This window comes from Pezoporus occidentalis, unplaced genomic scaffold (genome assembly GCF_034315485.1).
Source record: "Pezoporus occidentalis ecotype Australia unplaced genomic scaffold, CSIRO_AGI_Poc_V1 ctg93, whole genome shotgun sequence".
Classification (NCBI taxonomy): Eukaryota; Metazoa; Chordata; class Aves; order Psittaciformes; family Psittacidae; genus Pezoporus; species Pezoporus occidentalis.
In genome coordinates, this window is record NW_026916294.1 from 4,942,714 (window position 1) to 4,968,854 (window position 26,141).

The 26,141-nt window shown below is 38.9% G+C and overlaps 1 protein-coding gene across 7 annotated transcripts in view; it reads right to left on the minus strand.

Annotated features, from left to right (window-relative positions):
- The window catches only part of LCLAT1 (lysocardiolipin acyltransferase 1), a 118,650-nt gene that overhangs the window by 39,268 nt on the left and 53,241 nt on the right, over positions 1-26,141 (minus strand). For 6 of the 7 annotated variants that reach the window (XM_062605831.1, XM_062605830.1, XM_062605835.1 and 3 more), the window contains 2 exons: positions 23,702-23,848; positions 14,797-14,913 (listed from right to left, as the gene is read on the minus strand). In XM_062605831.1, the coding sequence (XP_062461815.1) occupies positions 14,797-14,913; positions 23,702-23,848 (264 nt within the window). The remainder of the gene's footprint in view (positions 1-14,796; positions 14,914-23,701; positions 23,849-26,141) is intronic. The other variant, XM_062605834.1, reaches the window with a different exon arrangement.

Genomic DNA, 26,141 nt, shown 5'->3' on the forward strand with positions numbered 1-26,141 from the left:
TGGGTGGAGGTAGAACAAAAGTCTCACAGAGGCTGTGCAAGGGTCCTTCTGACAAGTACCTGATGTGGAGTGCCTCTGTTGAAGGAAGTTAGCAAATCATTGTTTTTCATGCTTGACAGAAGAGTGACCTATCCAAATTACAGCCTCTTTCAAGAGGAGAACAAGCTGAGTGTTATATACAGAAATGCCTAGTAATTCACTTGCACCATAGTCAGCACTGGAGCAAGACTGTGGTGGTGAGTGCACAGAGCGTCGGAAGAAGAAACATCTAAAAGACAAGATTGGGAAGGCTTGAGTTTTCTCAATTCTCTTCAACTTCAGAGTTGGCAGTTCCCTCTCTTCACTCTCAGATGAAGAGAGAAACAAGGACATAGTGACATAAGAGAAAAGGAACATTAAAACATTAACTTTTCTGGAGAATTGGTGAGACCACTTCCAATACTCCTTCAGGCCTGAAGCACAGGCATCAGGACATGCAGAGGACCGAATCACAATAACTGAGTGATGAACGACTATATGGAAGTGAATTTGGAGTGCTTACTGAAGGGAGCTATAGGAAGAGATCCTTCAAAAAAATCCTGATAGTGTTCTAACCAAGTTTGTGGAAAACATTAAGAACTTGGATGTTCTTGAGCTATTGTGTAACAGAATGCATTATAATTCACCTAAAAGATATTACTGGCTGATAAAGATGCAGCTGGGCATCAAACAGCACATGGCAGGGGGGTTGGAACTAGATGGTCTTTAAGGTCCCTTCCAACCCAAACCATCCTGTGACTCTATGAATTCAGAACGGGGTACGCTGGCAAAGGCAGCAAATTCCAAAGTTGCTGTAGGCTGCCAGATGGTTATCTCCATTTGAGCAGAACTCAATGCTCTGTTTTGAAGGCTGGGCTAATTTGACCATTCTGACAAACACAAGTGCCCTGTGGTCTGTTGTGACAAGCATTATCAAAAGGCATGCTACTTCCTCATCTGTCCACTCATTGGCATCAACTTGCATCTGATGGCTTCTAATTAATTTCTCTTAGCTCCAAGGTTCTGCTGATAAACATCAGCTCCAATTCAATCTCTTTTTACCTTGGTTGATAAATCAGAACATTTGCGATCTTCATCTAAATTTGCCCACATATAGGCAACCATATTAGTGACTGCTCTTTTTTTTGACCAAAGTAGACTATTATGGAAAACCAACAGAAAGAATAATTTATCTCATCTATGTCAGCATTTTGTTTCTCTTGTAACTTTAAGTAACTCCTTTGGTTTATTCTTATTTAACAAGGCTCCCAAGTGTATTTATCCGGTTCTGAACATTCTTTTGTATAATAAACACTGCTGAAAATAACATCTTATGAATTACAATAACAGCCTGAGAAAGATACTTTATCCCTACACTGTACTACAGTTTCTGACAATAATCATACTTGCCAAACATTTTCAAACACAAGATTTGCTTCCCCAAACCTTTTTTTTCCAATGAGTAAGAATACCTGGTTCTCAGAGTTCATTGTAATGCTAATGAAAAGCTTTTTTCATACCAACTTAGCTGAAGGATATCCTGTCCTTCTGCTGCATTATTAATGCCGCCAAACCACTGGAAAACTAATTGCAAATGCCAATTCACTTAGTGCTATCGCTTAGAGTATACTGGCTCTACAGAATTTTCCATTTTAGCTACACTGTGTGCTAAGCAGCAGACAAAATATATTTTACATGCAGTTCTCAATAGGCTTTGTTTATTCTGTGACAAAAGCCTGACCTGCGTATTGCTCATGTTCTTATTTCTTTCTAATTGGTTTCTTAGTGTGTTTTGTTTTATTCAGAGAAAGAACTTTTGTGAAGTGTCATACTTCTGGGATTGCTGGTGCTGCTTTTCAAGATAACTCTTTTTTTGTCCACACCAGACATACACAGTGAATTCCAGGGAGGAAACAGCAACATGACATTTCTGCTCTATAAAGAAGTACAATTTAGTAACAAAAGTCAGTGAAGAAATGCATCACTTGAAAATTAGAAAAACATTTGTGGGTGGGTTTTTTGTTTGGTCTTTTTTATTTCTTTATGAACAAAATCTGAGAGCTAGAAGATGCTAATTATGTCAGCATGTCCAAATATCACATCTGATATACCACTGTCTCTTAAAGCGCACTCTGGATTACTCACAGACATAAGCCACATTCTTGGATTTATAAGATTTGGATTTGAGAATCTGCTGTCAGAGTATAGGCCACCATTTCCTGAAGTTTACTCTGGATTACTCACAGACATAAACCACATTATTGTATTTATAAGATTTGGATTTGAGAACTGGCTGTCAGAGCATATATTTCCAAGCCTCTCTCATTTCTTTCAGCTACCTCCAATACTTTTCTGCTAAAATAATGGAAATATTTTAGGAATGTGTTTCTGGATAGCAAAATATTTTAAGCAAATAATGTTGAGATAACAGCTGTAAAAGAGTTTCTATAGAATTTTGGAAAATGAAGGCAATATTTCTGGAGTTATAAACAGAGACTCCCAAATTCCACCTTTTTTCTATGAAGACACTCCTCAGTTTTCCACAGGTTCACCCTCCTCAGGCTCTTCAAGAGAACGTTACAGGTTATGGAACTTGCTTTATTTTTTCATAGCTTCTTGTTCAGCCTCAAAGCCCTGCCAGTAAAAGCAAAAGCTCGCCATTCTGACTTTTTTCTTTTTAAATGTACCTTTCTTTTGTTTGAAATGAAAGAGCACAAAATACAGAGTTAAAAGTTTGTCATTCTAAGCAGAGGAAATACCAGACCAGCAAAACACATTTGTTCCCTTGCTCTAAAGCATGCACCACAAGAGGGCTGCATTCAATCTCACTTCTTGACATTCCTATTTCTCAGCTTTTAGTTATGCTGTCTGAATGTTCCACATTTTTCTCCTGTTATACTTTGAAAAGATGCAGTGCCTTATGAGACCGTTTGACTTGTAGATAAAGACAGAGCATCCCTACAGTGGATCATGAATGTTTTCTAAGCGATGTGTAACTACTCAATTGAGTTCTTCCTCTCAACCAGATGGCAATGGACATCTAGCAAGAAGCCGGTGACACTCATTCTGAACAACATTGCTACACTAGCTTGGGGATGCCTGAGAACATTCTGCAGACTGAGTGAACTCCCTTTGCTCATGGTCTTGACTACCTGAAGCCCATTTTGGCTTCATTATCACAATCTCTTCAGTTTGGGTGTAAAGCAGCCCTTGCCTGGACACAGTGCTTTCGGTCAGCTCAGAGGGAGTGGCAAAGTAATTCTGCTTGTAAAAAATCATGGGGGATATATCCTTACTGCTTAAACTCTAAAGCTAGGTAAGATTTGTTTTCTTTAGCTGTATTTACATTTTAGAACACAATCCTCATCCTAGTTTGCTAAGAAAGACAAATCAGCCACCAAAACTCCTCTATGCATACACAGCTCTGTACGTACACAATATATCATACCTTACAGGAAAAACGCCACCATCTGAGTCATAGGCTCATTATATTCTACCAGCATTTGGCTGTTGGGTTTTAATGAATTCAGTGCTGTCCACTGCTGTCCAAACAAGAAGACGTGAAAAAGAATATGCTGCTGGTTGATTACAACAAGTGCCAGAATACAGAAAGGCACAAGACTAGAAGTCAAGAGAATTTATCCCTTCAAGGAGAAGAATAATCCTTTGAAAATGTTCTCTCCTATTGTACAACACTGCTGTTATAGATCAGAAATTATGCATATATTTTAACATCGAATGCTTGCTTATGTGTGTGTCTGTGTGTGCAATGCTGACTGAATTTGCCAGCACCACAGGTAGCATAAATCCTGATGAATCTCCACAGCCTCTCAGTATGGTTTGGAATGTATTATTAACAGGTTTATTAAATATTTGCAATGCTGCGGACATGCTATTCAAGACAGCTGCAGCTTAACTGCTACCTGCTTCAACAGTGCTAATATACCAGTGAGACGTTTCAAATGCACAAAAATAAAATATCGGCCTCAAAAAGACACAGTGCTAGCAGACAGTATGTGAAGAATGGGAAGGAAAGAAGCAGCCATAGCTGCTGAGCATATGTTTCATTTAATTCTCTGATCCATGCTACAAGAGCAGCAAAGCAAAGGACTGACAGAGGAAGCCAGGGAGCTTTCAGGTCTTTTGGAAGGAATGCTTCTTTGGCTAAGTGAAGGCAGAAGAGGACTCGTTAAATCACAATGGTGCTGCTGACAGGATGAACCTGGAGAGTACTTAGGCAAAGAATCCTTTTGGGGGATGATTCTTCAAAAGCATCCAAGCAGATTTAAAAAACACTGATTCTTACAGGATTTTGAATGGGACTTATGTCTCTAAGGTCTGCCCTCTGCGTGTTTGGCTTTTCAACATCAGTACCCATAGCAACTTCCAGGCAACACAAACGTGCCACTGCTCGCAAATTCCAAAGTCTCGGAAGCTTTCTTAAAAATGCCTCTCCTCTTTTTATTTATCATGCACGGTACGCTTTTCTCCTTATAGATGTTCTTACTGTCTGTGCAATATCAGAAACCATCAGGACAGGCTGGCCTCTTTCAGAGCAGCGCAGTGAAGGTGATTGGAATAAGCCAGCCAGAAGATTGCTCAGGTCCCTGCTTCTGGAACTGTTTTATAATCACCAAGAGCACTCACTTTTATTGTTATACTACAAGGTCAACAATGACTACCAATGCAAACAAAATCAGGGTTTTGCGTAAGTCTAAATATAGATGTCATGCATTTCAGAGATGCTTATTTTAAGATATTATTAGCTTTTACCAGCAGGAAATATGATTAGGGAGAGACACTACCATGTTGAACGTGTACTAAAAACAGTTCTCCAGTTCCAAAGAAAAATTAATTTATGGGAAAATATATTCAAACTTTATATCTGTAATATACATCATTGTAACAGTAAATTCACATTATACTGCACTTCAAATAACTGGCATGGTATATAACCAGTAAAGGGAAACCCTCCCTATACCTATCAGTGTTTAGTGAGAACACAGAGAGCCAAGACCTTATTTCCTGCCCTGTAGTTCAGGAAAAGGTTGACAAAATAACTCCCAAAGGCAGCAGTATTTCAGATTACATATAAGGTGATGAATGAGGTAAAGGGTTGAATTTATGCTGAAGTTTAAGTTTTGATAAAAATCTATTTTAAAAAGCATTCATACTCTACTACAACTTTTCCCAAGCTCCTCTGCCCTCTTACGTTTTTAGTTTTTCAGTATCGGTCCCATAGCAACACCTAGAACTCATGAATGTGGCACTGCTCTCAACATCTCTGGAGCAGAGCCTTGCAAATGATTGCTAAAGTCAGGGATCTAAGTCAGCCTGGAGAAGCATGATGCTGGAGCGATTTATGTATTCAATGAAAATAATGGCAGGGGACTGGAAGGAGGGCAAAGGGAAGAAGAGTTGAAGCTGCAACAGCAGAAAGGAATGAAAGAAACAATCTACTTAAGGTTTCATGATACATAAGCCATGAATTCTGCAAGTAGAGAAGATTGAAAGCTTTATTACTAACTTACAGATTTGGGGGCTGCATCTGAACAGCTTGAGGATTCCAACATTTCCAGTAACTGTAATGATACTCCACGGATCTTCTCCCTTGCCAGCAATTGCTCATATAGAAAAGTGGTATCAGGAAAACACAAAATGCATTTGCAGCAACTTTAATGCAGCTGGAAATGAAAACAGCTAGCATCTGCAAAAAGTGGAAGAGTGGGGAATCCATCAAATAGGACTGAGAATCTCCTCTGCAATGGGGCTCTGATTTGGGATTAGCCTGTTCAGCCTGGAGATGCTGTTATTTTTCTAATAAAATACATCAGGAAACATCATCTCCTAACTGAAACTAAAGCAGCATTTTGTCCTGGTAAAACTATGTTTAGGCTCCTCTCTATTCAAGACTGCTGAAAGCAATTATCTGCCTTACTAGAGACAAGAAGTGGGTATGCTGTGTAGAGCATCTGGTAATGCCATGTGAAATAAATAGGTACCAGTACTATTCCCCTGCTTGTAGGAATTAACTTCAACTTCAATAATTAAATATGTTACCCATCCAACCAACATGACCTACAAAATCATGGATTCTTGGCTGACAAGAACAAGCAGTAATTGACAGACTTGAACTTTACCCGAGGTTCATCTATTGTCTGTACTGCAGTCATAAGTCTTTAAAACCAACCTCAAAGCTCAGTACTCTGACATAACACCCCAAATCCCCTTGACAATTCATAGAGTCATAGAATGGTTTGCATTGAAAAGGACGTTAAGATCATCCAGTTCCAACCCCTGCCACAGGCAGGGACACCTTTCACTAGACCAGGTTGCTCCAAGCCCCGTCCAACCTGGCCTTGAACACTGCCAAAGATGGGGCAGCCGCAGCTTCTCTGGGCACCCTGTGCCAGCGCCTCAGCACCCTCAAAGGGAAGAATTTCTTCCTTATATCTAACCTAAATCTCTCCTATTTAAGTTGGAACCCATTACCCCTTGTCCTGATGAAGTCAGTCCCTGATCAGTCCCTGATGAAGAGTCCCTCTCTGGCATCCTTGCAGCCCCCCCCTTCTGATACTGGAAGGCTGCTATGAGGACTCTACGCAACTTCTACTCCTGCAGCATTCAGTACACTTCAATAGTACCAAGCCTGACACAAGGATGTAGTGAACAAGCCCACAAAATTGATTGTTCGGTGCTCCGTGCAGGCTCAAGGGAGGACCAAGGGCACTTCAAGGCCCTGTGCTTTGCTTACTGTGCTGCCATGAGTGACACGATAGGAAAAACCAAACCAAATAAATATTCCAATCAGATTAATAACCTTTCCAAATGCACACCCAGAGAGATGCTGACCAAGCCTAGCTCAGCAGATATATCTTACACGCACTGTTGGTCCACCTGGCCAAATCATGTACATAACCAGAAAAACCTTTTCAATAGTACAGAGAGAAAAAAAAAAAAAAAAAGGCAGGGGCATAGTTTCCATTTTGAAGAAAATTCTAGTTTTTACTGAGCAATCATTTTTTCCTGAACTCATCTGTGGCCAAGCTTCACTTCTACGTATGCGAACTGATGAGCTAACATTGTTCCAGGCTCCAGTTGAAGCGAGTAAAAAAAGCCCACAGTTGCCAAACATTACCACATCGTTACCACAGATACTGTGTATTCTGAGTTAAGAGAAAACAGTGGAAACCTCTAATACCACTGTGGGGTAACTGCTGGCAAATAATAATTCTTTAATATGGTTACCACAGCGACTATTAATAACCTGCAAGGAGGTAAATGGAAAATAATCCACCACATGGTATATCTGCTTGTCACAAGCCATGAGTCACACGTAAGGGAGCGTAAGGAGATTATTTCAGTAGATGGATCTTGATAGGCTCAAGAACATAAAAGCTGAAATATTTCCGATGAGCACCAGAGATATGCGGATGACACAAACAACAACATGTCAGCCTGCAAACACTACATGGATCCAGCATAAAGCCTTCAGGGAGAGGCTGTGTTCCTGTCTCCAAAGCAGTGGAGGATGGAATGAGGAAAGGATGGGGGCTGAGAGAAAAGAGTGTCTTTGAAAAAGAACAATCGTTCCCTGTAGGAGCGGAACGTTGGCCTGTTTGCTACTATGGTGGGGCAAGTGGTACATAATACTGCTCCAGTAAAGAGATGAAAGAAGACAGTAACAAAACCTTCAATGAGTACCAAAGGCCAGAAATGAGCTAACAGAAAGCTGGTGCTCATTCTGAGAAGTACGTCAAAGCCAACAGAGGCAGATGCTTGCGAGATATGGTAATCATCAACAGTTAACTTGATTCTGGAAAAAGTCGAGCTGCCCTTTCCCATGTTCCAGATTACAGAGACAACTGTCAGCATTCACAATAAAGCACAACAGCCTGCACTGGATTTTCTGCATTGCTGGATTTCACAGCCATGCCAAAAGATAAAAGTGTGGTTTTGAACAAGGTCTTTGTTGTTATTTTAAATTTACTGATTTGTCACGAATTTTCTACCAACACACAAAAGGCATAAAAGGCACGCGAACCTCAATTTACATACCAATATTTCTATTTCAAAGGCTATGCTATTTGATGCACGGAATCCAATTCTCATAAAAGCACAAGTTCAATTATAACAGCAGCCAGTGAAGCTCTAATACTGCATTTTCAGCTAAAAAACCTGCTCAAAGCTCTTTCACAACAGCTCCGTAATTTCTGAGTATTAGTCTACTTAGTAACACGACTCTGGGAGGCACACATGCACAGCAGGGAAAAAAAACGGGAAGAAAGAATTATAATAAAATAAAAATTATAACTTAGAGCTGCTGCTTAATCTCTGCAAATCTGAAGGATGCACGGGTGAAACGAGTTGACCGGGGACCTAAAGTTAATGCTCATGGGGCCACTTACACTTTCCTGTTTCCAAAACAGACTGGTTTTGGTTTACACGTGCACCGAGCAACCAGTACAAACAGGAGAGAGCTGCTCTGAGAGATGGCAGTGCCAGTCAGTGCACAAGCTCCAGCCTCGCCAGAGCCCACAGAAATTTGGGCAGCAGCCCAGCATATCATCCTGGGAGTGAGAAATGTGTTCCGTCACCAAAAGGGAGGCTAGCTTGCATTAAAACAACAGATCTAACCCTTACTGTCATTTGTACAGAGCCTTTCTATGTCCTATACCTTTCTTATGTGGAAGACAAATTATGCTTGAACCTGAAAACTGCTTAAGTTTTATGTGCTCAGATTGAGAACATAAAACCTCTGAAGGTAATTCAGCAGACATTCCTGTGATCTAGACCCACATGCCTCATCCATGATTAATCTGAAGAGGAAAGAAACTTTGTGTATCAAATTAGAAAGCTGTGTGTGTAAGACATACATCCATTCATGCATACACCCATCATAGCGTGAGCATTTCAGTCAATGAACAGAGCTATTACAGACCTGGATTTTACACCTACATCAATTTTCCCTTAAGAAAACCCAAATATAACACACTTAGAAACGGGTATTACTTCAATTTTCATTTGAAAGAATGAATGGCATCTGTCTTATAAGATGTAGGTGCTTTGGACATAACTGTGCAAAGAGTAGAAGCATCATTTACACCAGAAGACAACTCTCTGGCAGTATCTTGGTAGCATTCCTCATTGAAATTCCAGCCACTCATAAAAGCAGCCTCCTGCCTCTTTCTCTTTGCAAGTCAGAAGAAAAAGAAAGCTCTGGGAACTGCTTCAAGTTGAAGGGCCTCATTAATGAATTACTGAATCCAGAGTCCCAACTGTAAACACCATTTACACAAATACACCAAATTTGAGCACCTTGACTCATGGGATGGCTGCAGGGGTCAACAGAATCACCTCTTTAAGATGGTCCATAAGCTATTTATGGCTTTACATGGGAGCTCACTATGTTCTCCATGAAGAGCAAGGACATTCAGATACAGCTTGCAAGGACCTGCTGCATAACTCCTGGGCTACTTCACACCCCAGCGAAGGTGAACCAAAGCATATATGTAAGCTTTCAAGACCTGCTGTCATCTCCTATTAACTTAGATATGTATTACACTGCAAATCACAAACCGTCTCCCTATATTATTAGCTCCAAAGTGTCATATAAACACTTTGTACCATAACCCAAATCAATGGCAATAAGAGTTAAGTACATAAATATACATGGATACCAGAACTCCCGGAAAAGCGTAATAGTCAATAAGTATCAAAGGATTAAAATATTTACATAGTTATAAAGATATATCCTGGATTGAACACCTAACTACAATTTTCCTTCCCTAGCAACAAACCAGATTGAGATACTCGCATACTGAAATGCTGTACAACTGTAAAGCTGAGGTATAAACAACAGGAGATACAGACTGGTTTCTGAAGGTGCACATATAAACATTTATTCTGGGGCAAAAGGACCAATTTTGAAGCAATCATGGAAGCAGGATGAGAACCACAGTTCCCTTCCATCGGTAAGGATATGCAATAAAAGCAAACATGTTAAAATTGTATCTTTATTTTAGAATGCTGCAGTTGGCAGCTGTTATCCGCTATATTTTTTTTCAGTTGGCTAATTATGAGCCAGAAATAAATTTGAAGCTGAAATACTATAATAAGGCAAATAATTTTGAGTCTTCATCATGCTGTAAAACCAGTAAAATATAAACCCCATAAAAGGAACACCCAGTCCAATGTATCCAGATACTAAACTGCTGATGGATATAAAGGAAGTGCCAGTAAGAGCTCAGTTAGAATTTAACACTGGCAGAAATAACTGACTACAAAAGTACGGATAATCTTCTAATGATGCTTTAAAACCTTTTCTTTGTCTTAACACTTACTGTTTATTTAGTCCAGAGAAAACATTTAAAAGCCATGAAGCAATTTTAAGAAAACATTTGTAAATAGCTATTTTCTCCCGACAGACTATTTGGCTACAATTACAGATATTATGCCAAGATAATATATGTAATTCAATGAATCCAGACAATATTGAATCAAATCAAGTAGTATTATTTTCCATCTCTTTGAAACAGAACATTCAAGCCATCTGAACTTTCAATGTCATTTGGCACTTCAGAAGAAACTTTATAGAATACAACCAGGCCTGAAAACCTATATTTAATGTATGAGTAGCCTCCTGACCTTTCATAGCAGGATCTCACAAGCTAGATCTTTAGGAGCATGAGCCACCAATGTTTTTAATTAGCAATGTTAAAGGCACGCTTCTATAAAAGTCTTATTTAAATTCCTGCACATTTTTGTCATTATCAAAACCCCACATTTTGTAAAAGGAGATGATTTGCCTTAACCCAAGTCCTGCCAAAAATTACTCCATACTTAACATCTGTTCAAAGTTTCAAGCTTTAAAAAAGGATTAAATATGATTTTGGGAGATGGTTAAAGAGAGGTATGTGATGATGAGTTAAAAAAAAGAAAAGGAGCCATGACCAATCTTCATTTTGGTGTCTAGAGTTCATTTTCTATTGCTCATACATACTTGATGAAGCAAGCAGAATTAGAAAGAAGCAAATCAACTTTTTTTTTCTCTTTGCTTTCCATCAATAGCCAACCAGCCAGATGTGATAGTCCTTGGGCTTGCAGGGGTCACTCTGGTCAACAAAGGTTTGTTCTTCCACAGCACAATTCCTCTGGTTGCCCCAAAAAGTGATCAAATGTGCTTCAGCACTAAGAAAATTGAGCTCATATATTTTAAGTATTTGATAGACTAAGACCAAAGTGCTTGCAGAAGCAAACTTTAAAGCATGCCAGGGGAAAAGACTAGTGGTGTTTTGAGTAACATGCATCAGAAAAGATTAATGAAGAATCTCAGAAACCTGATTTATCTATTGCAGAGACTGCATAATTCACTAGAAATTCAATAATAGTTCCCAAGAAGTATCATCTTCTTGCAGGGGTGAAAAACGCATATATTTCATTAGTCTATATTTAACCTAAGTATATTTAATACTTTTCTATCTTCATTAATCCTTACTGAAATTTTGGTTCCTCTCTCACTCACTTCCACATCTTCAGGTAATACGCTATACTGTGTATCAGGTAGCAAGCTGACCTTATCCAGCTACCATGCGGTCTTTCCCTCTTTGTGTTCTCTTGTCTATACTGTATTTTCTCTTACCATACACAAAGCCATTATACTAAACCATCCTACTTAATATTACTATTTGGCCAAAGAGCACACTTCTCCAAAAATCAGTCCTGAATCTCTTGCTTAAAAACCAGCAACAACTGCAGTGCCTCTTCTCCTGAGTGTACTATTAATTATACATCTGAGGCATGTTCATACCTTGTGTTTACTCTTGGGTGATTCTAAGGCTTATATGAATGAGAAAACAGTAATGTGATCATTTACAAGTAAAACAATATTTTCACTGCCTTGGCACCTGAGCATAATGAAAGTCAAAACCAGTCAGCTTTTACCTGGGTTTCTGTTTAGCACAGTCAGCTCTCAGGGTAAGAGCTATCACTCATGAAGAGCTAGAATGTAGGGGAAAAAAAGGTATGAGAAAATAAGGGAAGCCAAGGAAATGTATTGCCTAAATAATTTTTACTGCTTTTTTTGGTGGAGGTTGTATAGTTCTCTTTTTTTCCTTAGCTCTCATCATCTCAGCAATGACTTAAAAACCATCATAGCATCATCTACAGGTAAAATAGATCAAAGAGTTGAAATTATGATTGTATAAGAGCAAGAAGGCAGCCAGAGGAATTTGAGTGTTGGTGATCACTAGCATCACATTGTTCAGAAATTCCTGACACCTATGGAAAGCAAAGGACTGATTACTGACAGATTATGCTGTCAGGGTACTGACTGTACTTCCTAGAGCAAGAAATTCTCCTACAGATAAAAAAAAACAGCATTTTACTGAAGGTTATTTTTTCCTCTTTTTTTTATATCCTACTGAGAAGGGTCATTAATAATTATTTTTATGTATTAACAGGTAATTCTTTCATGCTACAGCTTGTGATGCATATTAATCAGGGTTCTTGCCAAATTAAATTAGTTTTTTCAGCTTTCAAAAAGCAGTTAAACTTCTACTGACATTTTCCCCCTCTCTTCATCAACCTATTTTTGGAGTAAAATAATGTACTCAGGCCTGAAGACACTTGAGCTTCAGGAATGAAAAACAGCCACAAGCCAAAATGTATTCACAGGAGAGCTATAGGGCAATAAGGTTGTCATCTATGCACAAAAATACTTTCAAAGACGTAAATATGATGTTAAAATCTGCACCACTCCCTCCCTGCATGTTAAAGTCACAGACACTGTTTTGTGCTTCCAGTAATGAGCAGAAAAAAGGAAACAACTCTATTTTTATGCTTATTGCTACTGCCAATGCTATTGTAGCATTAGGACGGTCCATAAACAGGGACCCATGTTAACACCATATCCTTAACAAACCTGGTTTTCTTATTACTGCTAGCATTGGGAATGAAGCATAAATAGCATAAATGATAAGATAAAGCAGAGTTGCACAATAACCCTAGGCCACCTGTATCTGAAAACCTACCTGGATATCTATATTGTAATTATACGTATATATATATATATGCAGGCATATAATGCACTGAAGTGTTTTAAAGTCAAGCAACTACAGTTAGGTTGTCCATAAAAATCAAACATTTCAACACGAATGGTCTGGTTTTGGCATACTTGCAAACAATTGAAAACAAATTCTTAAATTAATAACTAAGAGTTAAGCATTTGAAACGCTAGCTGTACTACCTTCTCACCCATAATTTAGTACATAACAGCACACAGTCATAATATATATATATAGCCTATAATATATATAGCTTATAATGCCTATCAAGGTTCCCAACATGTAGCAAATTCAGTGCTAAAGGGACATTCACATTTTACACCAGATTTGCCTGCCTTAAAGAAAAGTAGGACTTAAAAGCATTTGAAAGACTAGACAAAAAAAAGACCTGAAAAAATCTTGGAATGTTGTTGGAATCAGCCTCAAATATTTTCCTTTTTATAACCCAATAGGCTAATTTGCATAGATCTCTCATACAGAAATGGAAAAGCATTTTGACCAAATTAGAAAATGACTGTACAAGCACAAAGCTCATTTCTGCAGCAAATACAGGATTTGGTTTTTCATTTTTAAGTTGATAATATTTCAAGTGGAAAACATTCCTTTAAGTGAAAATGTATTCCAGGCTAGAAATATTATTATGCATGAGGTTAACCTGCTGCTATAAAGTTTTAAGTAAAACAAGCTTTTGAAATTGCATATGCGGCAATTCTTTACTACAGCAAATTGAGTAATAAACATTCAAGATAGATGAAAATCTAAGATATCCATCACTGAATGGCCTAAATAAATAGGGTCAAACAGATACATGGTCCAGCTAGGATTGTCCAGCTGGACAAAATATCAAAGCATTTACAGTGATTTTTAGAGTATCTGCTCAGTAGGAATCAAGCAAAATGCAAGCCAGCTCTGCTCCTAAAATCCAAGCAAGGGTTCCAGCAAGGGAGAAAACCTTCCCACAGGCCCTTATTCCTTTTAATAATCTCAAACTTCTTCCTTTGGCAGTCAGAATAACCAGCATGTGTTAAAGATCTAGAAACGTTTTTCTCTGAACAACTAACCTATAAATAAGTTACTTCATATCTACTGCATATGTTTATTTTCTTCAACCACACATTCATATATCCTACACAAATTCCAACTCATCTGTATTTGAATCACTGCCACATCAGTATTATTTAATGGTTACACTATTATGGCCTTAAATCTCATTGAAACGCCCATTCCCAAAAAGACCCACAGACATAGCGATCTAACAAGCAATCACATCTTTATACTCTGATCCTCTGTAACAGGGACTCGACCTCTACTTGCAGATTCATACATGGACGGAAGACCATTTCCAAGTAGAAAGCAAGTATAACACGTTCTCTTCCTCTCCTCTCTACCACGAGCACAACTATTTTACACAGATTCTCCGAGTCACCATCACCTGAAATACCTGGCAACACTGTGCAGCTCACTTGCTGCATCCACATGCTGCTGTGCATTCCATTTGCCCATTTAACATCACAACTCATCTCTGCTCTCGGACTTAAAACCAGAAGCTTTTCAGAGCAGGCAGTCTTATACACGTCTGTGTGTTCAGAAAGACTGGTACAGACAATAAGGCTGAACTTCTTTGGGATCTTCAAGCATTTTTGTGGGCTTCTACAGCTTGGGTGAGATTTGTTATCTTAAAGACAAAAAGAACATAAATACAAAGCAGGATTACCTTCCCTTAGCCGCTCAACCACAAAAGTGAAGCCAGTAGTCCGCGGATGTAAGACGTACTCGTATTTTTGAAGTCCATTCTTCTCAGCGAATTCGTTACTGCGAGCTTTGGTATTGGCTGAAGGAGAGAACAAAAAGCACCACTTTCAATTAGTGTGCACGGAGACCAAGAATTACATGTAATTATGATATGACAGGAACGGTACGACAGCAGTTCACACAGTACGAATATGCAACAGCTTTTCAGGTGGAGGCAGACAGTGAGTGCGCTTTTCTTGGCTCTAGCATGGCATGAGGAAGAGCCATGTGGATTGCAAGAAAAGCTTTTTTCCCCTCTCCTTTCATTTTAGAAAATAACCAGCAAAGCTTTCATATTTATCGAATGCACTCTGAAATCTGTAAAGTCTGTTACAAGTTCTCTGTACACTACAATACTCATTTTACAGTAAAATGTGTTAACTGGCTCAATTATTTTTTTTTAAACTCAAAAGGCACAATATATAGTAATGCAGATTTGCTATGATGTACAGAAATACCTTGAGGTCAATGTTTAACCACATTAAACTTATTTCAGAAACAAAATGTTAAATGGAGGAAAACTGTTAATGTAATACATTAGAATAGTATTCTCCATCTACATTCTGAGCTTGACACGCTTTATTCCTCAACCTGCGCTGCACATACATACCCTGGTTTAATGTTCTGACCAACTGCCTCAGTGTCACCACACATGCTTGATGCTGGAGCAGAGTACATGCAAGGCATCCGGAAAGCATCGTGGCTAAACCCCATGACAAACGTGTTTCAAACCTCTGGCACAAAGAAGTCTCTCATGAGGAAACTGAACAAAGGCTTTTCAAAGCAGTTGCTAACAGAGCTCACTAAGCACGGAAGACACAGACACTACAGCAAAAACTTCTGAAGACAGGTGGAGAGGAAGCAATTTTTTCTCCAGCTATGTGCAGGAGGCTCTTCAAGCAGCCTCAGTTAGCAGCCCAATGGACTTCGGTGGCTATACTTCCCCCATCATTGCGTGTACTGCTGTGCATCCCCTGGGGCCAAAGGCAATGGAACATGCTGTGTTCCCTTGGCAATGTGGACATCATCAGTTGCACAGAAACACAGAACCATAGAACCCTTTGGGTTGGAAGGGACCTTAAAGCTCATCCAGTTCCAACCCCCTGCCATGGGCAGGGACACCTTCCCCTAGACCAGGTTGCTCCAAGCCCTGTCCAACCCGGCCTTAAACACTGCCAGGGATGGGGCAGCCACAGCTTCTCTGCCACCCTGTGCCAGGGCCTCACTACTCTCGCAGTAAAGAGCTTCTTAATCTAAATCTCCCCTCTTTTAGCTTTAATTTGATCAACTATCTTATTAAACAACTCATATTTGTATAGCTTTACAGTTTTAAAAGACAAAATCCCTGCAACAGATCTATGGAACAGGATCATTGCTTAAGCAATATCTATTCATTTTCAAGAAGTTTTTTTAAGAGTCCAGAGTTAACCTTAACAGAGATGGGAAACAGAGTAATGAAAACATATTGCTGCTTAATAATTTAACAGAACTGATACTTATAGGTAAGTCTTTTCCCTTATAATCATATTTTTTCCTGTAAATGAAGAATAGCTCAAGCAGAAAAATCAACAGTAGTGTGAGATGTCCTTTTAGCAGTAATGCAACTTTCCTGCATTTTTCTTTTTTTACTAAATGACATGAGCCCTTTGATTATCAGAAAATGCATGCGTCTCTCCTAAAGGACTATCTACCTCTTAATAAATGTTATAGCATATCAGTATATTGAGTATTTTTTCCCTGTGACCTACTGTTTCCCATGTGTAAAAGCACTGCTTTTCATACATACAACCCTTGAGGTTCAGTGCACACATTTCCTGATTTGGAGGAAAGGAAAACTGTTGCATGGTAGCCAAGCAAGTGATTCAGCAAAGAGAACCCAAAGACTTCATTCTTGCCAAATAGCCAGAATGTACAAATACTTGAAAACATTACATCTTCCAGAAGCATTGCTAAAATTACAGAATGTGTGGAATACTAAAATTACACTTGGCTACATAAATTTATCTTTCCTTGGACATATGCATTATGCCTTTAACCATCTGATCCAAGTATCTATTTTTGCCTGCTCGACTACTACTCAATTCAATACTGAAAATGGACTATTCTGAATGAGTGAAAGGAACTTGCCTTTAGGATTCCTACCTCTGCGACAACAAAATTTGCTAAGTGAGGTCTGAGCAAGACTTGGAATGGCAGAAATGGCAAAAGTAATCTTGTAATTATTACATGTTCCTCTGAAAAGGCAGATTCTACCTCTTAGGCGTAATTGTATTGCACTATTAGCTCAACAAAGACTCTCCATTTTCTAAGAAATGACGCTGATCACCAAGAGTGTTCCCATAAAAAGTATGCCAGTCAACAGTTCTTTTCCAGATTCTGTGGTGATTCAAGTAAATGTTCTAAATTAATTAATCACAACGTTTATAAGCTAATGTATTGTTTCTTCCAAAGGACAGAAGTTATCTTCTTCAATTTCTGCATATCCAAGTTGGGTTTCACTTTGGCACATTTACAATCTGCAAATCAAGTCAATCCAAAGCTTTGAGACACAAGTGCTATGTAAATCTACATAAAGTTAAGCAGTCAAAAAAAAATTTAAATCTTAAATGTCTTGAGCATCTCGAAGTGCACAAATTTAATGAGCACTCAGAAAAACCCTCTCACTAGCGCTCTGTTTCAGAGGGAGCATGAAAATGAAGACCTTGGTGTTTGCAAAACACTCCTACTTGCACTGCAGGAACACCGAAGAGTAAATGCACAGTTCTGCTTTCTAAGCAAGACCTAACTGATGCTGCAGAAAAGGTTTGGGACCTCCACTGTCCACTGCCTTGAAGTAATCATCTTCAAACCTCCTCTTAATGCACCTCCTTGCACTTGGAAAGAACTCACTACAAACATCTGCAAAACATCTTACAAATTACCCTTTACTACAATGCCTTTCTACAAACGTGTGAACAGCTGGACACTGGCACACCAGCCAACACTGTTCAGCTATTTCCTGATATCTGTATCTGTGCCTTGCCTCTGGACTTTAAGTTTTATATAACAGAGGTTGTTCCTTTCCCCTTTTGCATGACTCTAGTGTAATGGGATTTTAGAACTGGAGTAACACTCCCAGCTAATACAATGATCACTGTCATCTGGAAACATCATCTCCTTTTTCCCTTCCTAACAACTATCAAGCCACAGGTCTTTGTGCATTAAACAATATTTTTTACTGCAAGTCAGGAAGGTCAAAGGGTTTTGATGCTATCCTGAAAGCAAAGCGAGGATGTGCCTTCTCTCTACTGAAAAGGAAGAATGCCCTTCCTCCCCCTCCTGCTACTGTCAGCAACTGAAGAAAACAGTTTCTTTCTCTGCTATTGCTTATGAATAAATGCACTGATTACCATCTTATCCAGTGCAACCCCCTTGGTGCAGACCTACTGCTGTTTGGGGTCCCTGTGTGAGAGACACTTGTACCTAAACCTTACGGGGAACATTCAGAGCAAGTCTCCTGCTTAGAACTGTATTCAACATAAGGCAGAAAATGGGATGTTCCCCATTAGGTGACACCTAGAGACCCAGGAAATTAGAAAACCATTTTATACCCTCTCCAACGTGAGGGAATCCACACAACAAACCCTCTTTAAAATCCCTTAACCAAAGATGAGGCTACACTGTCAGCTACATAATCAGTCCCGATTATCACATCCTCAGGTGAAAGAACAGAAAAAGTGAAAGATGGCTTTGTAAGGCTGATAGTGAAAACACTTCCTAAAAAGAGGAAACATATGTTCTCTTCTTTGCTTCCAGTACACACAAATTGCATAAAGCAGCTTTTGAAACAGAGATAGGAAATTAATTCAGTTTGGGTCCCCTCAATCCCAAAATGCATCTCGCATCATTTGGCTAAGTGTAATGCCCACTCTTGCTCACCCTTTCTGACAAATACAAGTAAATGTTGCTTTCTAGAAATAAGTATTTTCTTACTTATACTGTATTTAAGCCAAAGTAAACCTACCCCCAGAGGTTTTGCTCATCGTTCCTTTGACGTGTACTTCTAATCTTAACTGCTTGGTTCTATTTGCTCCTATGATAAAAAAAAAAGTAAGTAGAATAATCAGCTGTCATGCAAAGCAACCAATTTATTACTAGAGGGTGATGTGGGACCTTTTCTGATCCAGAACTGCTTCATGCTCTGTCTTCTCCAGTCTTGCACTGAGTTGCCTCTCCCCCTCTGTCTCCTTCAATGACTACATGCTGCCTCTCAGGGGGTATGTTCTTAAGGTGGTGACAAGCACAAGAAGTCAATTTATTTGAGTCTTTAGACATTACTGCAGAGCAATTGTCAAACTACACAAACAAACAAGAATGTAAGGGGTCTGGCCATAACCTCTTACAATTATTTTGCTTTGGTGCTGCCTTTGGTACATCATTTGATTACACTTTTCCCCATTTATCTCAAAATTATGTAGGCTGGAAAAGCTCAGAAAGTCGGCACTTTCTGGAAGCACTACACTTCAGAATTTCATTTCAAGGAACTGAAGAAGAAATTACGCTAACACATTTTCTTCATTTTGAGCTACAGATTGTTAAGAAGTTAAATTGCTTTTGCTTCTGAAAACCAGAGGATAAAGCGAACAAATGCCTTTTTTTTTTTTAAGTCAAATTATACTTTTAATTTGTGAGCTAGTTTTGAATTAAAACAGAAATCTCTAGATTTGGACGTTGATGAAAGCCATAATGCACTAACAAGCTGCATTCGTATGAGCCTGAAGAGTACGAGTACTTCATGTGAGAACAAAGAGTACAAAAACTCCAAGACCTGTACCCCACAAAACTAAGCCTGTGCTCCCCATGGAATACATATGCAGACTTAGCTCCTCTCAAACAAACATGCTCACATGCTTTTACAGATCCAGCATTGTCCAGGCTGATGCGTTTTGCTAGATGTCACCCAAAAGAACTATAAACTTCCCTCATCCTCCTGTACTTCCCTCATCAGCCTATTGGAAAGCTGATTCTGGCAACTTTAATACAACTATTTCTGATCAATTATCCACTACTTTTATTTTTGTTTGTTAGTATTTAATATTGAAATAGCAGTACTAGTGCACTGATATTTGAATATTAAGTACTACCTTTTCCTTTAAATTAACTTGTGATAAAAGCATACATGTACTTCTATGACTTCAGGTACTCTCAAATTATATTGGTGCCAGACAACGAAAGAATAAGCAAGTACTCAAAAAATCTCTCTTAAAGAAAAAAATAATTAAAATTAAAAATCCTCATTTATCTATAGGAGGTTTGCATAGAAAGCATGAAAGGTATTAAGCAACTGTTCTTATTTGTGCTACTTTCAAAATACGACATGTTACACCAACCTCCACCAGTGCTTTTGAGCAATCATTTTTTGTATTACCAAAGTACATCACATTTACTAGAAAAGAGAAGAATCCAACAAAGTTACCCTCTGTGATTGACATCAAAAATTCCTGCCAAAATCTGGACTCTAGCAAGATTTCCTACTTATTTTTTAGCTGTTCCTCAAGTATAAAAGGTCTGTGCAATCACACTCTGTCCACCTGTTTGTTCCCCTTAACTTTTGAAGCTATTGCCACCTGCAAACAAAGTTTGACAGAGACAAGAAGTTCAAAGATGACTAAGCCTCCAGGAGATTTAGAAAAAACAATGATTTGAGTAAAGGCAGCCTCTGAGAGTACAGATCTTAACAACAGGAAGAGCCAGGGCAGGCTCCATCAGGGCTTTCAGCACAGCATGCAGCAGGCCATCGGTTAACACAAGTGTTGGTTAGGATGAGCCAGATCTCATGATGCCTCTTGCAGAGAGAGCAGCAAGAGGTTTGCAGAGGAAATGTCACATGGAAGGAAACACAAGGAGAAAGGAGAAATTGGGGTGAAAAGACCATGTACAGGGATGCAGACAGGAATCCATAGGAAATGAGGCTTTAACAGGTGCAGAGCAATACATCAACTATTTTTTGTTATCGCTTTCTGAAGAATTACCACAAAGAGTCTTGTAAGGAACACCAAGAAAAACAAAAGAACAAGCAAAATGGTGGGTTGTATTCCAGCTTTCCAGAAGCATTAGACTTATGGTTGCTCTGTTTGCTTCAGGGCTTCAGAAAGTCTGGCTACACATTCATTTGCCGAGGGCTTCTTTTTAAGCAATTACAATAAAATACCTTTGACGCACTTAGCTTTAACCTTGAAGTACTCCAGAGTGAAAAGATGACCAACCTATCAGAAATAAGTATATAATTATTACCTCACACCCTATACATCCAAGCGGCAAAAAACATCGCTTACAGTTCATGACATTACTATTTCTAAGGTTTATTTACATAGCATCTCCCACTGCAAAGTACTTCACCAACCTACATTCAGGCATGGCCCATGTATTAATAGTCATACTTTACATTTCTTTGACATCTTTTCTTCTCAAATACCCGAAAACATTCTACAATTTCTCATAAAGAGAAGTCAACATATCACTGTCATGTGGCCACTTAAGAGGATAAAAACAATGATAGGAGCACAGGGCTGCACAGCAATTCTGCTTTTCAGTGAAGTACACGTAGAATGTTATTTCTCACTTTAAGCACCAGAAGAATTTTGTCTTCAGAAGTAATAAGCAGGTTTGAAATGTGGTCAGAAAACAAGAGCCATTACCTGTATGTTTGCAGAACGTCCCCTAGGATACTGAGTGATCATTCAGAACAAAACTGCAGTTTATTACTTATTCTAAAAGATGGAACGTGAGGCTGCAGTAGGTCTTAATGTGTCAATAACGTAACAGTTTGCTGAAAGTCATTTTTTCAAAACATTACATAAAATACATTATGTTCTATCATTCTCATGTGGCATAAACCTATTAGCTTGGCAAGGGATTTTGCCCTGTCTCCTTTAATATGTTAAAATATATGAGCTAATGTTTCCTGTGAAAACAATTAGATAGGGAGAGCTATTTACTTTCCCAGAAAAAGCCCCAGGGTTTTACCTGTCTCTATACATCTTATGCTCAGATATAATCTCAAAGTGGCATTCATTACTGATGGTGAGTTAGAGCGCTAAACACCAGACAGTTTGACATGTCAGAAGCCAGCACCACTGCCCAAGGAAGCAGTGCTCTATCATCTTCCCTTCTTCCCTGCCCATCACTCCTTCCTTCCCACTGCACTGCTTCCTCCCTGGGCTGCTCAACAACCCAGGGGGAAATGATCACCACCTATCTGTGCTGGCTTCACAACAGCACAGTTAGTGCAGGTACCCATTTGACAATGCAAAGTTAAAGAGGACGTGTTACACACGTATGAGGAAGGAAATAAGAACAGGAATACTAATCAGCTACAACAGCAGAGAGAAAAACCTGTGTTTCCTTAAGCAATTCCACATTCAGGTAGGAGCATCCCCACCACTGCCTTTGGGACTCTGAAGCACAAGTGGCTGTCTCAGTCCACAGCTAGGTCTTCTTTTTTAAAGCTGCAGTATGAAACTTCCTCAGTTCCTTAAAATCTGTTGGCCCTGAGGAATATCAGGAGGGATTACAACATTTATGGAATAAACTAGAAACAATCCAATTCCTTCAGTCATCTTGAGATGGAAACACCTACTCAGAAAGAGGGTGTGAGTGACCCAAGGAGAGGTCTCCTGACTCCGTGAATAAGATAAAGATTTCACCTTGTAATTCAGAGCTAGGAGGGAACAGTTATTCATTATTTGAAAGGAAAAAGAAAATCATTTATAGTGAGATAATTTCCATCCTTCTTCCTAATTTTAGATACAAAATAACTAATTCAACAAGAGATATCATGTGAAGCAGCCCAATAACAAACAATGAATTCATCCTCTTTTAGGAAGGTTGATGAAGTGATGACAATTCCCTACAGTGTGATAGCATCTGAATACTATGCATACAATTTTTATGGATATCAGAAACATGGAAGAAAAACAGCAGTATATGTTTGTTATTTTTATACTATGTCTAGTACTTACTGATCTGGCATTGAGATAAAATATGATTTGAAAATATCTGCAATGGAAAGCATAGTAAAAATTCTTTTAAATACAATAAAAGGTAGGAGCTTAACTGTAATTGATTTTCTATTTAAACATGATGCTTATCAAATCATGCTGAAGGCATGAACAGCCAGAGAATATTCATACAGTGTTGTATCTTTTATTGGCAATTGAGTTATCTTCAACACTGGTTAGCAGCTTGCTACTGATGCCATAAGATACTTGTATTAAGGTAGATATTATTTTATTAAGAATTAATACTAAAGGATTAAAGTCATTAGATGTACTCTGACGATAATGTCAACACTTGCTCAAGGGAGATATTTTTCTTACACAGGCAGATACAGACTGCTTACACGGCCCAAGGAACAACTATCTCAATTTTCTCTTCTCAAAACATTAGGCAAGAAGTCTCATAGATTAGTGCTCCTCTTCCATGGGTCTGAAATGATTTTGCCCTGTTTGCCACAGTAATACAGGAAAGGAAAACATGCCTACGATTTAGTCCTGATCCAGAGACCTACTTTTGCTAATGCAATGTACATACAGCACTGACTAATCAAAAGCCATTTCAATAATCAATGCTTTGAAACATAAGTTATGTCAGGAAGACTGGCAAAGCCTCTCAGTGGAACTACGTTTGTGCCTCTTAAATGAATCAGCACATATGACCATTTACTATGATTTGCACTGCCCATGAGAACCCAGTCTTTCTCCTGCCTTGGACTCCTTTTAGTTGTTTCCATACACAACCAAGAAGTTCCATGTTGAACATTTCACAAGGAGACGGTAAACACACCCTACCTGTGAGATCAGTTCCTTCTGGAAAGATGAGGAGTTGCAGCGGTTCACGAATGTCACAGAAATAATCCAGCATTTTTTCAAAGTGACTCTTGTCATCTTCCCACTTCCTCTGAATGAAAATAAAGGCAGCAACTTGCATCGCCCAGCCTAAGGTTTAAAAATACACATCTTTAGTAACGTTTCACACTGACACTTCTACGGCGTCTCTTATTCCAAAATACTGTATAAATCGTCTTACATACAATATTTTATTTGCTCCTTCACTGTCTTCTGATCAAGAGCACTTAGTTACCTTGAAAAGGAGTTTTGGATAGGAAGCAAAGGCTGCATAATCTAAATAAGTAAGTCTAAATAAATTTGGAATGACTACAGTTTTGCAAAACTCGAGTTACAAGAGAGCAAGAACAGAGTCAATGCTGTCAGGAAAGAAGGTTGTAGCAAGGTGGGTGTCATTCTTTTGTCCAAGTAATAAGCAACAGGACGAAAGGAAATTATCTCAAGGGCTTAGACCAGATATTAGGAAAAATTTCTTCTCTGAAAGGGCGGTCAAGCATTGGAACAGGCTTCCCATGGAAGTGGTGGAATCGCTGTCCCTGGAGGTATTTAAAAGACCTGCAGATGCGGCACTGAGGGACATGGTTTAGGGGTGGACTTGTCAGTGCTGGGTTAAAGGTTGGATTTGATGATGTTTAAGGTCTTTTCCAACCTAAACAATTTTATGATTCTATGAGGTGGAGTATCTAAAACCATGTCCCTCACTATAATAGCCTTAATCACTGCAACACAGTTTTGCCCTATGGCCAAACATCTCAGAAATGCACTGCAGCACAACAGAAAGCTACATTATATGGAGACAGTTGTGCTTAGTTGTGCATGTTAACCATGTGCATTGTGCAGAAAACATCTATTGTCTTTGAAGGCTTTATTACATACACCTTTTTACCATTTCCATTACTAATAGAAGAAAATACAAAGTTGTTCTTTACACTTGCTTATAGAAGAGTTGATGTATATCTGTTCTTTTGTATTAAAACATAAGACAACTGTGCTGATTTACAGCCTGACAAACTGGCAATGCAGGGCAGTTAAATAAATGGAACTGCTGCTGGGCCTACAGCTCTGGGGTCACAGACCATTGTCTTCAATAAACGTTCTTTGCTTTTTGGGCACAGTTTAGTATACAGTATATCACCTAATATTAGAAGTTCTGTCCAATAGTTCAGAAAGCAGGATGAAAACTCAGGGCTCCAGTTCTACCACTTGCCTGTTATGTTCCCTTCTTCAACAGGGCTCAGAAGAGCATGACATTGCCTTACCACTGTACTTGGCTAGCTTGTGTATCTCATCAGAAAACCTGCAGATGGATGTTCCACATCAAAGCGAAAACATCACAGCTTCCCATCCTCCTCTTTGCTCCCCACGATCCTCAAAGTCTGTTTTTCCTTTGCTGGTGACTTACAGCATGTTATTCTTGCACTTTATTTCAGCTCCTCTTTGCAGGGATTCCTTTCTGTTTGTTTGTGTCAGTATCTTAAAAGGAGAATATGCTAGGACATCACTTATTAAACTCACCAATTTTTAAAACAACTACATAAATCAGCCTGGATAACGCACTACTCAAGTTGCAGAATCTCTTCTGTATTGTTTAGGAACCTTAACTGTACTATTAAAGATGTGTAACATGGGGTAGATACTTTTTGGTTTTACGTCAAAAGAACAGATGGAGCATGTATAACTAACATGCCTTCTGCAATCTGGACCTAATGAGTCTCAGATATTGAGATAATTAATGATATCCAGATAACTGCATACTGGAAGTGGTTATATGAATTAAGAAAAGAAATGGCCAGAATGCAGTCTCAGCAAATCTTGTATGCTGTACTTGCTAAAACCCCTCTGTAAACAGAACTAAAACTTGACCACGACGTTTTATGTGCATTTATGCATATAGCACATTCCTACATCTGCAGTGTCAAGAAGTATCAGTACAGCTTTATTAATAGAGGCTATCCATGGTTAAACAAAACACATGCAAAAAAACCCCAGTCAATTTTAAAGCAACAGAAATATAGCTTTCATAATTTAACTCGGCTTTCTTCTGGCATTTAATCATCTCCTACTGGTACAATAAATTTCACTACACTGGTGCCAAGTACTGAATGGTACCAAAGTATTTATTTTCGTTAGAAGATACATGGAGATTGTATAAAGCTGCATTTGGTGAAGTTCAGACTGGACATTAGGGAAATGTGAAAGGGTGGCTGGTCCCTGGAACAGGCTCTCCAAGAAGTGATGGTGGCACAAAGCTTGCCAGAGCTTAAAAAGCATATGGACAATGCTCTTAGTAACATGGTTTAGCTTTAGGTAGTCCTTCAAGGTGCAGGGAACTGGACTTGATGATCCTTACAACTTGAGATATTCCACAGTTCACTGTGAAGAT